Source organism: Podarcis filfolensis (assembly GCF_964270895.1).
Source record: "Podarcis filfolensis genome assembly, chromosome: 1".
NCBI lineage: Eukaryota > Metazoa > Chordata > Lepidosauria > Squamata > Lacertidae > Podarcis > Podarcis filfolensis.
In genome coordinates, this window is record NC_139604.1 from 112891486 (window position 1) to 112904263 (window position 12778).

At 40.0% G+C, this 12778-nt stretch overlaps 1 protein-coding gene across 2 annotated transcripts in view; it reads right to left on the reverse strand.

The window, feature by feature from the left end:
* Nucleotides 1-12778, reverse strand: part of EFCAB11 (EF-hand calcium binding domain 11) — a 52280-nt gene that overhangs the window by 39072 nt on the left and 430 nt on the right. For both annotated transcript variants that reach the window (XM_083621488.1, XM_083621489.1), the window contains exons 2-4: nucleotides 8858-8953; nucleotides 4366-4411; nucleotides 115-216 (exon numbers count right to left, since the gene is read on the reverse strand). In XM_083621488.1, coding sequence (XP_083477614.1) covers nucleotides 115-216; nucleotides 4366-4411; nucleotides 8858-8953 — 244 coding nt within the window. The remainder of the gene's footprint in view (nucleotides 1-114; nucleotides 217-4365; nucleotides 4412-8857; nucleotides 8954-12778) is intronic.

Here is a 12778-nt window from a genome sequence, read left to right on the forward strand (position 1 = left end):
CAGATTCTGCTCAACCTCCAAGGTACGACTGTACTTGCTTCACAGGCTTGTTGTGAGGATAACAGTGATGGAAAACAATAAGACTTGCAAAATTAATATGAAAGCAAAACTTACATTGCCTGTCAAAAGCAGTGAATAGCTGCCTTACTTCGCTTTGGTAAAAATGTGCAGCCTTCTTTGTACTCATAAGATTTAGAAATTCTTCAAGTGATACACCTAGAAAAACAAGAAATTTGGGATATGTCAAATGCTTATCATTATTCCTCCAAAAATTATTTGCAACACAAGCAGCATAGCACTTTTGGAGTGAATGCTTATTCAGAAGGAGGGATCACTATTTACTCCCCAGTCAGTGTGCACAGGATTACAGTCTTACCCTGCAATCCTATACATGTCTACTCAAAAGTAAGTACCGTGTGGCAAACTCTCCAGTAAGGGGGAGGACTGCAATCTTAATATGTTAAGTAAAAGAACAATTCTTGAAATAGGGTTTTTATATTACTGCAGTTCACTTCTCTTCTACTGCACAAATAATGAGGCTTAAACATATTTACATAGTATATTTTGTTGATTTCAATGGGACTTACAGGCATATATATAGCTATAGGATTGCAGCCTAAAACAGGGTTATAGTGCTACTGCTTATAATAATCAAATCCCCTGGTGGGAAACCAGTTGGGTATAAGTGGAAAGAGAGAAACCAGTGGGCTATAACAGGTGGCTGTTAGTATACAGTAGTTATGATTTTAAGCTGCTATACTGAACTATGTGTGACATAAATAGAAAGGATCTTATTTTTTTTAGTACCTCCTATGATACTCCATTACAACTGATTCTGTGTTCTGCTCTGTTGATGTGTAAAAACGGGCACTGAACTAAACAACTTGGAATTGATTTGAAGTTATTCTGCCAATGATACAATTTAAAATGCAAAGTCAGAATTCTCTATTTTCTTTTGTATTTTTTTAAGTCAACAGAAAAATCTGATTGTGTATTTTCTTTTCAACCCCTATGCTGTGTTTTTTCCTCTAGACAGGGAGAACAGGTACAGCTGTGGTCTTGTCAAAATCAAGAACACAGTTAATGAGCACAGATAGATAATAGGGCCAGTTCAAATGTCACAATAAATCATGGATCACTGTGAGAGAGATAAGTTGCAGCAAGCCCTGGGCTCATGCACATATCCCTCTGTGAGGAGATTCAACATTTTTTGCTTCCATTTTTTATTAAACACAATTTAGTGTTATGTCCAACCCCTCAACTGTGGTTAAATTTATTTATTTATTTATTTATTTATTTGTATTAAATTTACATACCACCTTTCCTATGAGGAACACAGGGCAGTTAGTTAACTATAGTTTGTTAAACGAAACTAGTTTTATAACTCATGATTTCAAGTCAACTTATTTCAAATAAACTGTATATAAAATGAATAGGTTTGTTGGGTTCAGACATTAATTTTTAAAAGTGAAAGCTCCTGAACTCATCCTTGCAGCCATGCTGGAGGAAAAAAAAGGGAGCATACAAGCCCAAACCTTATTGCTCCTCACTCCCGTCATGATTTATTCAGATAACATGGAGCACTTGTGTAAGGTAAAGGAATCCCGGGATGGTTAAGTCCAGTCAAAGGCGACTATGGGGTTGCGGCGCTCATCTCGCTTTTCAGGCCGAGGGAGCCGGTGTTTGTCCATAGCCAGCATGACTAAACCGCTTCTGATGCAATGGAACACCATGACGGAAACCAGAGCGCATGGAAACGCCGTTTACCTTCCCACTGAAGCGGTGCCTATTTATCTACTTGTACTGGTGTGCTTTTGAACTGCTAGGTTGGGAGGAGCTGGGACAGAGCAACAGAAGCTCACCCCATTGCGGGGATTCAAACCGCCAACCTTCTGATCAGGAAGCCCAAGATGATCAGTGGTTTAGACCACAGCACCACCCGCTACTCCAACATCTACAGCTCAACGAAACAGAATCTCAATATTAAGTAATGTAAGAACTACAGGATTCATTCCCACATCATATCATTTACACAGGTAGGAGCACCACCCTTACCTGCTACCCTATGAACTGCTTATCTGAATGTTGTTTTCACAATTCACTTATGGAAACATTATGGGTAATATTCAATTGTGGCATTCTTCTTGTGCAATTCACTTGCACAAATGGGACTTATCTTTTCCTCTCCTCATCCCTGCAGACTTCCATGCACCCTCCAAAATCTGTTTCAGAGGGTTGGGGATGTTGTCTATTTCAAGGATTGTAAGACCACACTGTCTTCAACTGTCAGGTTCTGTTTATGATGTGCAATTTTTTAATAGCAGGGAATGCCTAAACATACTGCATTTAATAGCAGGGAATGCCTAAACATTCTGCCTGAATATCCAATTTCATTAATACACGCTGGCTTACATTATGAAGTGACCCATGCTTAACAGACACTCATCTCCCAATATGTATTCATTGGAGCATTAGATAAAGTTAAATTCTCCAGGCCACCAGCTTGCGTTTTAGTCTTATGAATGTAATATAGGGCTTAAAATGCTATGCACATAGGCCTTCTGTGCTGTTTACACACTTAGCAGATGAGAAGTGTGAAATTCTACTCTATTTCCTTTCATTCTAGGTTTCTTATGTTGTATCTTCCCTTGTTCATCTGACTATTTATAAACGCACACACACTGTTAGGCTACTGTGTTCATCTCTTGCCTGCAAGTTTCCCATAGGTGTTTGGTTGGCTTGAGTGGTAAACAGTGAGCTGGACTAGATTGGTCTGTGGTCTGCTCCAGTTAGGGCTCTTCTTACATCGTCAGTTTAGCAGCTTAAAGGATTCGCGTAATTCTGAAGTCACATCTACACAGGGGCTTTCAGAACTGATTTGGGGATATAGGAAACACAGGACAATTCAAAATAATGTGCGTGTAATTTCACAATACATCTAGAAGGCTCACAGAAATCAGAACACAGGATTATCCATGCCTACTGAAGAGAAACTGCATTGGCACATCATAAGATAATCCTGAGCTAGGCTGTCACTATGATCAATGCAAAGCATTCTGTCTTGCAAGCAACAAGCCCCCTTGCAAAATCTTCCAACAAACACTTAGGTCTGGAGGTGAGATCACACATAACTTCTCGTCTCAAAAATGCCGAGTCGCAGAGGAACCTTAAGCAGCATATGGTTTTCATTCATTTTTCATGAAAGATTTTGTTTGGTTTAGTAAAAGTATCTTACACCAATGTGTGTTCATTTGAACTGAAGTTTCCATTCAAGTTCAGATTCAGTTTCTCATCTTTCATCAAAGATGTTGTTAGGAATAAGATGACTGACTTCCAAGCAGAAACGGAAGGTGTGAAATGGAAGCTGGAGTGAGGAATGCCACTCAGGTACATCACGGCAGTGAAGGAAGAATGTCAGATTAAAGTCCCTTACAAAGATAAACATATATTTCTGTAAGCTGAAGGGCTGCTTTTGTTTTATTTAAAAAACAACAACCTTGCTCCAAGGCAACCGGAGGGAAAATGGATTAAATCTTCTTTATAACCCCTCTCGTAAAAGGCACTTTTAAACACTATTTCTGCTGTGATAAGTACAAAGTGTAATATACATTCTTTTATAATTCTTGCCTTTTCTTTGTCTGAGTAAGCGAACCCTTTCTGGAGCATGTGAAAGTGCCTTATACCTAGTCAGGTCATTGGTCCATCTAGCTCAGGATTAAATTGATTGGCAGCAAACCTTCAGGGTTTCAGACACCAGTCCTACCTGAAGACTGAACCTGGAACATTTTGCCCTGTCCCTTTCCTCTTGCTTCCTCTCTATTTTCCTTGATATCAGCCTAGATCCCATCTTCCCTTCCCTTCCTTCTAGACAGTGAGTTTTTATATTCTGTTTTAATCAGACTTAGCTGTCTTTCTGTCACTATTGTTTCAAGAATTTATTGTTGTTTTCATCTTTATTATGTTAGCAGCTCTGAGAGGTTTTGTTAAATAGGATAGAAATTTCTTAAATAAATAATACGTACTATGAAATATAAGTGTGACTATGATCCAGTTTCCCATTCCCTTGTGACTTGAAACTGGAGCTCCTTACTTTCACCTCTACACCACAATAAGGGGTGGGGGGTGGGGAGTGCTGTAGAGAAGATCACTTCTCCAGTTCTACTGAGATGGGCAGCATTCAATCTGTAGTGTTTAGCTCAATATTGTACACCAAAAGTGAACCTGAATGCATATTTTTCAATATATTATTTCTCACAAATTTAGTAATTAAAGCTATTCCATACTTATTTTCTAACTCTGTCATGTTTGAGCTCTTATCGCTAGTTAAAAAGAGAGTGAAGATCAAAATATGATGCTTGTACATACCAGATTGATTTTGCTTCACAGAAGCCATGACTGAATCTACTTCCACCTAGAATAGACAAAAGTGACACCCTCAAGAAATGACTTGGTACATTTCTTTCAATTCATTGTTTCATTTGCTACCTCTACATAAGCCAGTTCTGCAAAACCACTATCACAGTCTTACCCACAATTACCTTCAGTTCAGCTGTTTACTTCAGATGTCAGAAAATGAAAGGCACGATCCATTTCTCTGAACTCCCATTAAGCTGAGATGCTAAACCAAACGGGCAGTGCACATGGAGAGGAGCATGGGGTTTTTAATGCTTTGTGAAATCAAAAAAGTGTTCCAACATGGGGTTACAAGTTACAAGCTGGCAGGTAACTACAAGACGTGGATAAGCTTAGCTAATATACTGATTCAACAGTTGGCATGCCCCTCTGCTCTCCTTTTCAAGAGCAGGGTGGGCATGACTATTTGTGCAGGTTGTGTCCCAAGTCTCTGGAATGCACAAGCAAATGGGCACTCCACCACAGAGGCTAGCCCAGGCATAGGCAAACTCGGCCCTTCAGATGTTTTTGGGACTACAACTCCCATCATCCCTGACCACTGGTCCTGTTAGCTAGGGATGATGGGAGTTGTAGTCCCAAAACATCTGAAGGGCCGAGTTTGCCTATGCCTGGGCTAGACACTCATGGTTTGCTTACACTACCACTTCCACATCCTTGGAGAATGAATTAGTGAAGACAGCTTGCCATTGGACTTATTCTTAGAGGTCTCCATTGAAGGAGAGGGCTCTTCGCTGACAAGGGAGGGCACTGGAGCTATCTTGGTAGCTCATAACATAGCACTTGAGGTGTCCACTATCACAGAGATGGGCCATTCCTAACAGACCTGTCCCTAGAACCCAGACTTCTTGCTCAACTGGGACCTTCCTCTGGATATAACTCCTTTTGGTGTCCCAAATTCTCATTTCCCATCTCACTAGGGCCTTCTTCTGGGTCAGCCGCTTCCAACTCTCCAAGCCCCTTCCATCCCGCCTCCTCATCTGACCACGCTGTCCACGACGTCTCCATGAGATTCATGACAGCATATTAATGACGAGTCCCAGCAGTCAGTCCTTTCAGCTGTGAGGGGATTGCCCAATTACAGCTTAAAGAACCATGGGAGAAGGTGAGTGGAATTGGTTTTAGAGGAAGCATACTCTTAGGCCCACATTGTCTGAGTCTAATGCTCCCCTTCCCTCATTGGCCCATGCTAAATACAATGTCATTCCAAATGTGTATGCCAACTGCATTGAAGGCAAGATTGCTCACAACGGATGCACAACTTAATAAAACAACAGAATTTCTTTTGTGGATATGTGCATTTTAGCTTGCAGGAAGGTCAAGCTATGACCACGCCAGAACAAATAAAAATATTTTTTAGAAGTGGGACCTGCAGAGCTGGGGTTGGGGGGTTGGGGAGGAGAAAACAAGTGGGAAATTTTGCTGTGCAAGTGGATTTCAAGTGTGCAAGTAGGCAGACATCATTGGATGCCATTCGTTATGTTTTGACTGATAAACCTTATAGTTTAACCAGGTTAAGAATGAAGAGAACGATAGAAGTAAATGAAAAGGGAAGCTAGGGTTGCATAGCGTATCAATTATCAAATAAATTCCACATCATTCATTGTCGACCTGCATTGCAATTAGGTCATTCCAAAAATATGGATGCTCTGAGAGAAATCGATGTACAGATGGGTCTTCATTTACAAAAGAAATAACTTCTATATAATTTTGAACTGAACAAGTCTATAACATTATACTTTTGAAAGGGAAACAAATGCCAAAATGTATCTAAAAATTTAAGATCAGTTTCTCCTACCATTATTTGCTTTCCATACAAATCAGGCTATTTATTACAGGCTTTAATGATGGCAACATGTCTAGCATCTTTCTCCATAGAAAGAAAGCAATATGACTATGTGAAAGTAAAATATAATTTCATTAATGGTCTTATTTTGAACCAGTAGCTGGACTGTAATCTAGAAGCCATTTACTCTATTAGAATTAGCAGAACAAATATGGAGCAAATGGACTGTAGACTACAGACATAAAGTACAATCCTAAACATATTTACTCAGAAGCAAATCCAACTGTGCTCAGTAAAGCTTTCTCACAGATTAGAGAACAGGTAAGTGCAGCCTCAGAATTTCTAATAAAGTCACTGAAAAATATCATAGATCAGCTACTTTCCAAATCACTATGGAAAGCATTAACAGCGACATCTCATGGTCACAAAAGGTATTACTTTGATTCACATCTTTATACATGGTAATATGAAACAAAAATCTGTTAAAACTTCATTAGGCAAATCTTTTCAAGGCTGGAAATCAATAAGCAATGTCATCCTAAGCATGTCTACTCAGAAGTAAACCCCAATGAGTTCAACAGCACTTATTTCTCAGTTAAGGCTGAAACCCTATGTATTCCTTTTCAACTTAATGAGACTTACTTCTGAGCAGACTTGTACAGCACTGTGCTGTTAATTGTCCTCGGGACTGAAGAAACAGGCTGAATTTCCCCGGTTTAGTGGCAAGCCATATTTTAGCATTACACCCTAACTGGACAAACCACGGCTTACAGAGTCTAAGATCATGAACAGCAGCTGAACTAGGCTTGCAATCCTTGTTTGCTGCTAATCCAGATGTTGGAGGGGAAATCAGAGGAGAACAAGGGGAGAAGGAGGGAAGGTGTAAGCATAAGGCTTGTTCACTTAGCACCAAGCTGTGGTTTGTCATTATGTCTCAATTGACACAGTAGTTAGGAAGATCTAACTTTAAAAACAAGTGTGCCTTGACTTAGCTCCTGTTGTCACTTGCGCAACATACTGGTTGTGAATGCAATGTTCACCTGAAATTCTTATTTTCATTTACTTATTTAACCTTTCAATAGCAGTTTCCAATTTTAATTCCCAATCTACTTGTGCATATGTTTTTGAGATATGGTAGGATTCTATTTAGCTATTTTGCATAATTGACTGGGATGTGGGGCAACATTTGTTTGTTTAAGCAACTTTGAAGTTTAGAAGGTCAAGCCGGCTACACATTCTATTGAGAAATATCTGCTTTGATGTAGAAACAGTAGATAAAGATATATGAGTGAATTACACCATGCAACACTGATTTCTGAAGAACAAAGAAAAGCAGCTTCTATTGGCAAAATAGCTGAGGCAGACCTGCCCCATCTCAGAAACTGGAATAACCAAGGTTAGCTTTTATTTTAGCTCAAATAGAGAAACAGCCAAGTTAGCATCCCTACACTGGGTGGCTCAGTTTCGGTTATAAGGAATCCATACAACTATGTGTTTTGTAAAAAAAAAATCCAGGAAGTTTACCGTATTTTTCGCTCTATAACACGCACCCGACCATAACACGCACAGTTTTTAGAGGAGGAAAATCCATAGGCATGCCACCCGTAGGCATTCCCTCCATAGCACGCACAGACATTTCCCCTTACTTTTTAGGAGGAAAAAAGTGAGTGTTATGGTGCAAAAAATACGGTAATTTTAAACTGAAGGTTTGGACCAGAATAAAACAGTATAGCAGACTGGAATTGTGAACAGGAGCACTCCACGCTGCAGCATTTTGTTGCTGATCTGCTCTGTCCATCATAGGTAAAGGTAAAGGGACCCCTCACCATTAGGTCCAGTCGTGACCGACTCTGGGGTTGCGGTGATCATCTCGCTTTATTGGCCAAGGGAGCCGGCGTACAGCTTCCGGGTCATGTGGCCAGCATGACTAAGCCGCTTCTGGCGAACCAGAGCAGTGCACGGAAACGCCGTTTACCTTCCCGCCGGAGCGGTACCTATTTATCTACTTGCACTTTGATGTGCTTTCGAACTGCTAGGTTGGCAGGAGCAGGGACCGAGCAACGGGAGCTCACCCCGTCGCGGGGATTCAAACCGCCAACCTTCTGATCGGCAAGTCCTAGGCTCTGTGGTTTAACCCACAGCGCCACCCGCGCTGTGATGGACATTACACTTGCAAAATCTCAGGGATACTTTATGAAGCTAGAAACAAGTGATATCTATGATGATTCTGTAGGATGCACCCACTGACTTCTATTGGGCTGGGGTGCTGTGCTTTAAGGGACTCTCCTTTAATAATAATATCATAATAATTTTATTATTTGTACCCCACCCATCTGACTAGGTTGCCCCAGCCACACTGGTTGGCTTCCAACATATAAAAACATAATAAACCATTACACCTTAAAATAAGAGACATTTGTGTCAATTACAGGTACTTAAATACAAGAACTCACAATGGAGGTAAGGCCAACATTCACTGCCATTTCCTGCAATTTGAGAGAGAAAAAACACCCCAGTACTTTGAAGACTTTTCGTAATTCAAGAAACGTAAACTACAGAATATTTATCTGATTATTTTATGTTATATATATATTATTTTATTTTAGGGTGCTTAATGAATATGCCAATCCTCAAGACAGGGTGGAAGAAAATAAACTTTACCTTTGAGGGCTTATAGCCAAACAGCATCACTACAGCCACCTTGTAGTCCTCTCTGTTTAAATATCCTTTGTGGTCTTCATCACATGCCTCAAATGCCTAAAGACAACAAGGTAATTAATGATTTTAAAACAAGAATTTCTTGAAGTATGTTTGGCAAAAAGAAAATGAGTAATCAAGTTTGATCACATTTCTGTCTAATCTTGGATTAGAATTCACTGCCCAGCTCTAGTTTGGTGTGTTTTAAAAGCCTGTGATCCTTAAAGTTTGATTTAGAATCATTCATTTTAATGACTCATGCCAGCAAAAATTGGATATTTTATTTTAAATGTGGATTTGAAAGCTTTTATTATTTCTAGATGTGATGTTTTTATTAAAGTGATATATATCTCTTCAATTAAATTTTTTTTTTAAAAAAGCCCAAGCTTCTTACACCACCACAATAAAACAGTAAAAGGGGATCAAGGTACAACGCTGTTCTAGGGACCCAGAGATTATTATATTTTGCCCTTAAAATCACTGATATTATTTAGATAATTTATATACTGGGTAGTTCAGTTGATTATAGTGTAGTGCTGATAACACCAAGGTTGCAGGTTTGATCTCCACGTGGGACAGCTGCATATACCCTGCAATGAAGGAAGTTAGACTAGATGATCCTCAGAGTCTCTTCCAATTCAATGATTCTAAGATAAACTGCTTCACTTTTTAGAGAGAAAAAAAACTCTCTAAGTGGTAACGAGTTGAAATAAAATTAAATAAAAATCAGAAAGTAACAAAACACGTTATAAAAATTCATCAGGTAAAAACAGCAAAATAAGCAGCTGAACAGGTTAACTGTCCTAAACATCAAAAAAGGCCCAAGTCAACAAATAGGTTTTGCTGCCCCCGCCCCCCCACCAGCTGTTGCTCAGCAGTGGCACCTTCTTACTATTTTTGCCAAACACCTTACAGGCTCCCGATAGTTAAATATAATGAATTTAGGATCTAGAAAAGATTGCCAAAGGGTGGTGGTGGGGAACCTACAACAAAGATCCAGTTTTACAGCATCTCAGTTCCCCCCGTCACAACAACTGCTGACTTTACTTTTTAACAACCACTAAAATGTCCATCAAAGAGTAACGAAAATGCTGTCAAAAGCAATCTTGAGTTAGATAACAGCAAGACTGCAGAGATACCAGCAGTTGAGAAATATTCTAATGTACTCTGAATGCTTGTGAAAGATAAAATGCTGAGAGAGACTAAGAATGAATCAACTAACCAGATTTCTCATTAAACACTTGGACCAGTGAATAGAAATCTCTGCTTGTTGACTTTATTATTTGTTACAGCCTCATGCAGGAACATGCTTATGAAGTAACCCAAACAGAAATGAAAAATGGCAGATTGCCTACTGATTATCAATAGAAGCACTTGGTGGAGAAAACTGTTAATGAAATGCATGAGCAAATTATCAGGTCCTGAAAACACACCAGGACTACTTTAGACTTTGGATAAACACACAAAGGAGCAACTAATAGCTTTCGAAATTTTAACACCTAGATACAATCTTTTAATACAGCAGAGATGAGAAACTCTCAAACAGCAGGTGAGCAAGAAGCAATTCTCACATCCTGGACACCCACACAGCAGAAAGACAACTAGTTCTAAATGTTCACAAGAAATTCTAGCTCTGGTATGAGGTGAATGTGCAAAACAAAAAATAAACTTTCTAACTGTAGTAATAGTTAAACAAAGGATAAACTGCTCAGAAAAACTGCCATATTTCTTGGCACAGCATTTTTTTTTAAGGTGGTGGGACAAATATCTCTTCCCAGAGTATTATAATGTGTGTTCAATTCTGTAATCCTAAGCATACTTATTAGGAGTAAAGCCCAACTGAACACAGTAAGTGTTATCTCTGAGTAAACGTGCATAGGATTACTCCACAGGTCAAAAAAAATCATAATAGGAATGCAATTCTATTCTTAATCCCAATGTTGATGGTGGCAGCCATAGCAGCTGTGTCCAGGTGAGCAGTAAGGTATTACCAGTAGTTCTGCTGGTGCTAACAAACAAAAAGCCCCCAAATTGTTCTGCTGGTGGGGCACCAGTGGCTTTGAATATACAGGATCCAATGCTCTACTAATCCTCCAAGGGGCTCTGCTTATTCTTTTTTGTTTTGTGAAATTCCCTACGGGAGTTTGCCATTAAAAGGCCATCACCACACTGATTATAGAATCACAGAGTTGGAAGGGACCCTGAGGATCATCTTGTCCAATCCTCTGCAACGCAGGAATATGCAGCTGTCCCTAAGAGGGACCAAATCTACAGCCTTGGCATTATCAGCAGTACACTCTAATCAACTTTCTCACTCACACAGCCTGGCTTGTTAGCATAAGCTAAATCCAGGGTTTTCCAGCACAGTTTAATCAAACCTTGATTCGTTCTAACTTTTAATAATTATAAGAATTATGGGCAACTTGCACCCACAAACCCAAGACTTATAACAATAGTGTGCAAACTTCAATAACTCTTCATCAGGCTACAGATGGTAAACAAAGTGTGAGGGGATGGGGTGGGATGGAACTGGATGATGGTGATCTCATGATTTTGCATCTGGTAAGAGTACAAAGATGGAGTGTTGGTGGGGGAGTAGATATTCAAATAAGTGCTACAGCGGACAACAGGTAAGGAGGAATATGGCTGGTTCCAAGTCTCTGGAAGTACAAAATACAAAACACAGCTGTTATCCAGGTCTGTCTCTATCCTTAGGTGAAGCACACATTAAACAGGTGAATAAATCAATTGAAGGGAAGGTCTGTAGTTGTAGGACAACCACTTGTACTCCCTTTGAATAGAATAGGGCTTCTCCTTCAAGATATTTAGGTCTGCAAACATGTGCATGTTTGCCTTAAGTATTTACAATTAATTCTGATATATCAGGGCAATTGTTCGTGTGATGTGAACTGTGGAATTAATACTTTTGGAAATGCAGTTACCTTTCACCAACACACTGCAGATAATTTGGCTAGTGTCTAATTATTTGGCTAGCTATGGAGGGACTAGCCAGGTGAAGCCTCCAGAGGGACACAACTGAGGTTCCCAATGTGTGGGGTTTCTGTGTGTGCCAAACTGAGTCTTTGACCTGGGTGGAATGAAGCCTTGTTTCGTCTTTGGTCTAGCCCAGAGTGCAGCCTACAAGCACCCAAGCCTCTTGATAGTTTCCAAGTCATGAGAAGTAACAATTCCTCATTAGATTCATCTGGAGTAACGTGTCCAGGTCTGGGACTTCTCACTTTAAGAAGGATGTGGACCAACTAGAAGGGGACAGAAGTATAGGAAATGAAGTCCTTATGAGGAAACGTTGAACAAGCATACCCTGAAGGAGGAAAAGGACTGAGGTGGGATTATAAAAAGATAAAGCTAAAGGACCCCTGACAGTTAAGTCCAATCGCGAACGACTCTGGGGTTGCAGCACTCATCTCGCTTTACTGGCCGAGGGAGCTGATGTTTGGAAATGCCGTTTACCTTCCCACCGGAGCAGTACCTATTTATCTACTTGCACTTTGATATGCTCAGCAAGCCCTAGGCTCAGTGGTTTAGACCACAGCGCCACACGCGTCCGTTTGAGGTGGGATTATAGCACTCCTCAAATATCTTCTAATGAAGGGCTGACGCTTTAGAAGAGGGCAAAGCCTTTATCTTTTCTGCCTTAGATGGGAGGGCTATACCTAATGTGTTTACGATGGAAGAGGGTGTATTTTGATTGAACATTAGAGGAACTTAAATGCAGCCCTGTTTAGGGACTTTTTAAGGTTTGATGTTTGATTGTGTTTTTAATATTCTGTTGGGAGCTGCCCAGAGTGCCTGGGGAAACCCAGCCAGAGGGGCGGGGTATAAATAAACTCTTTTGTTGTCGTCGTTGTAAATATTGGGGGGTTT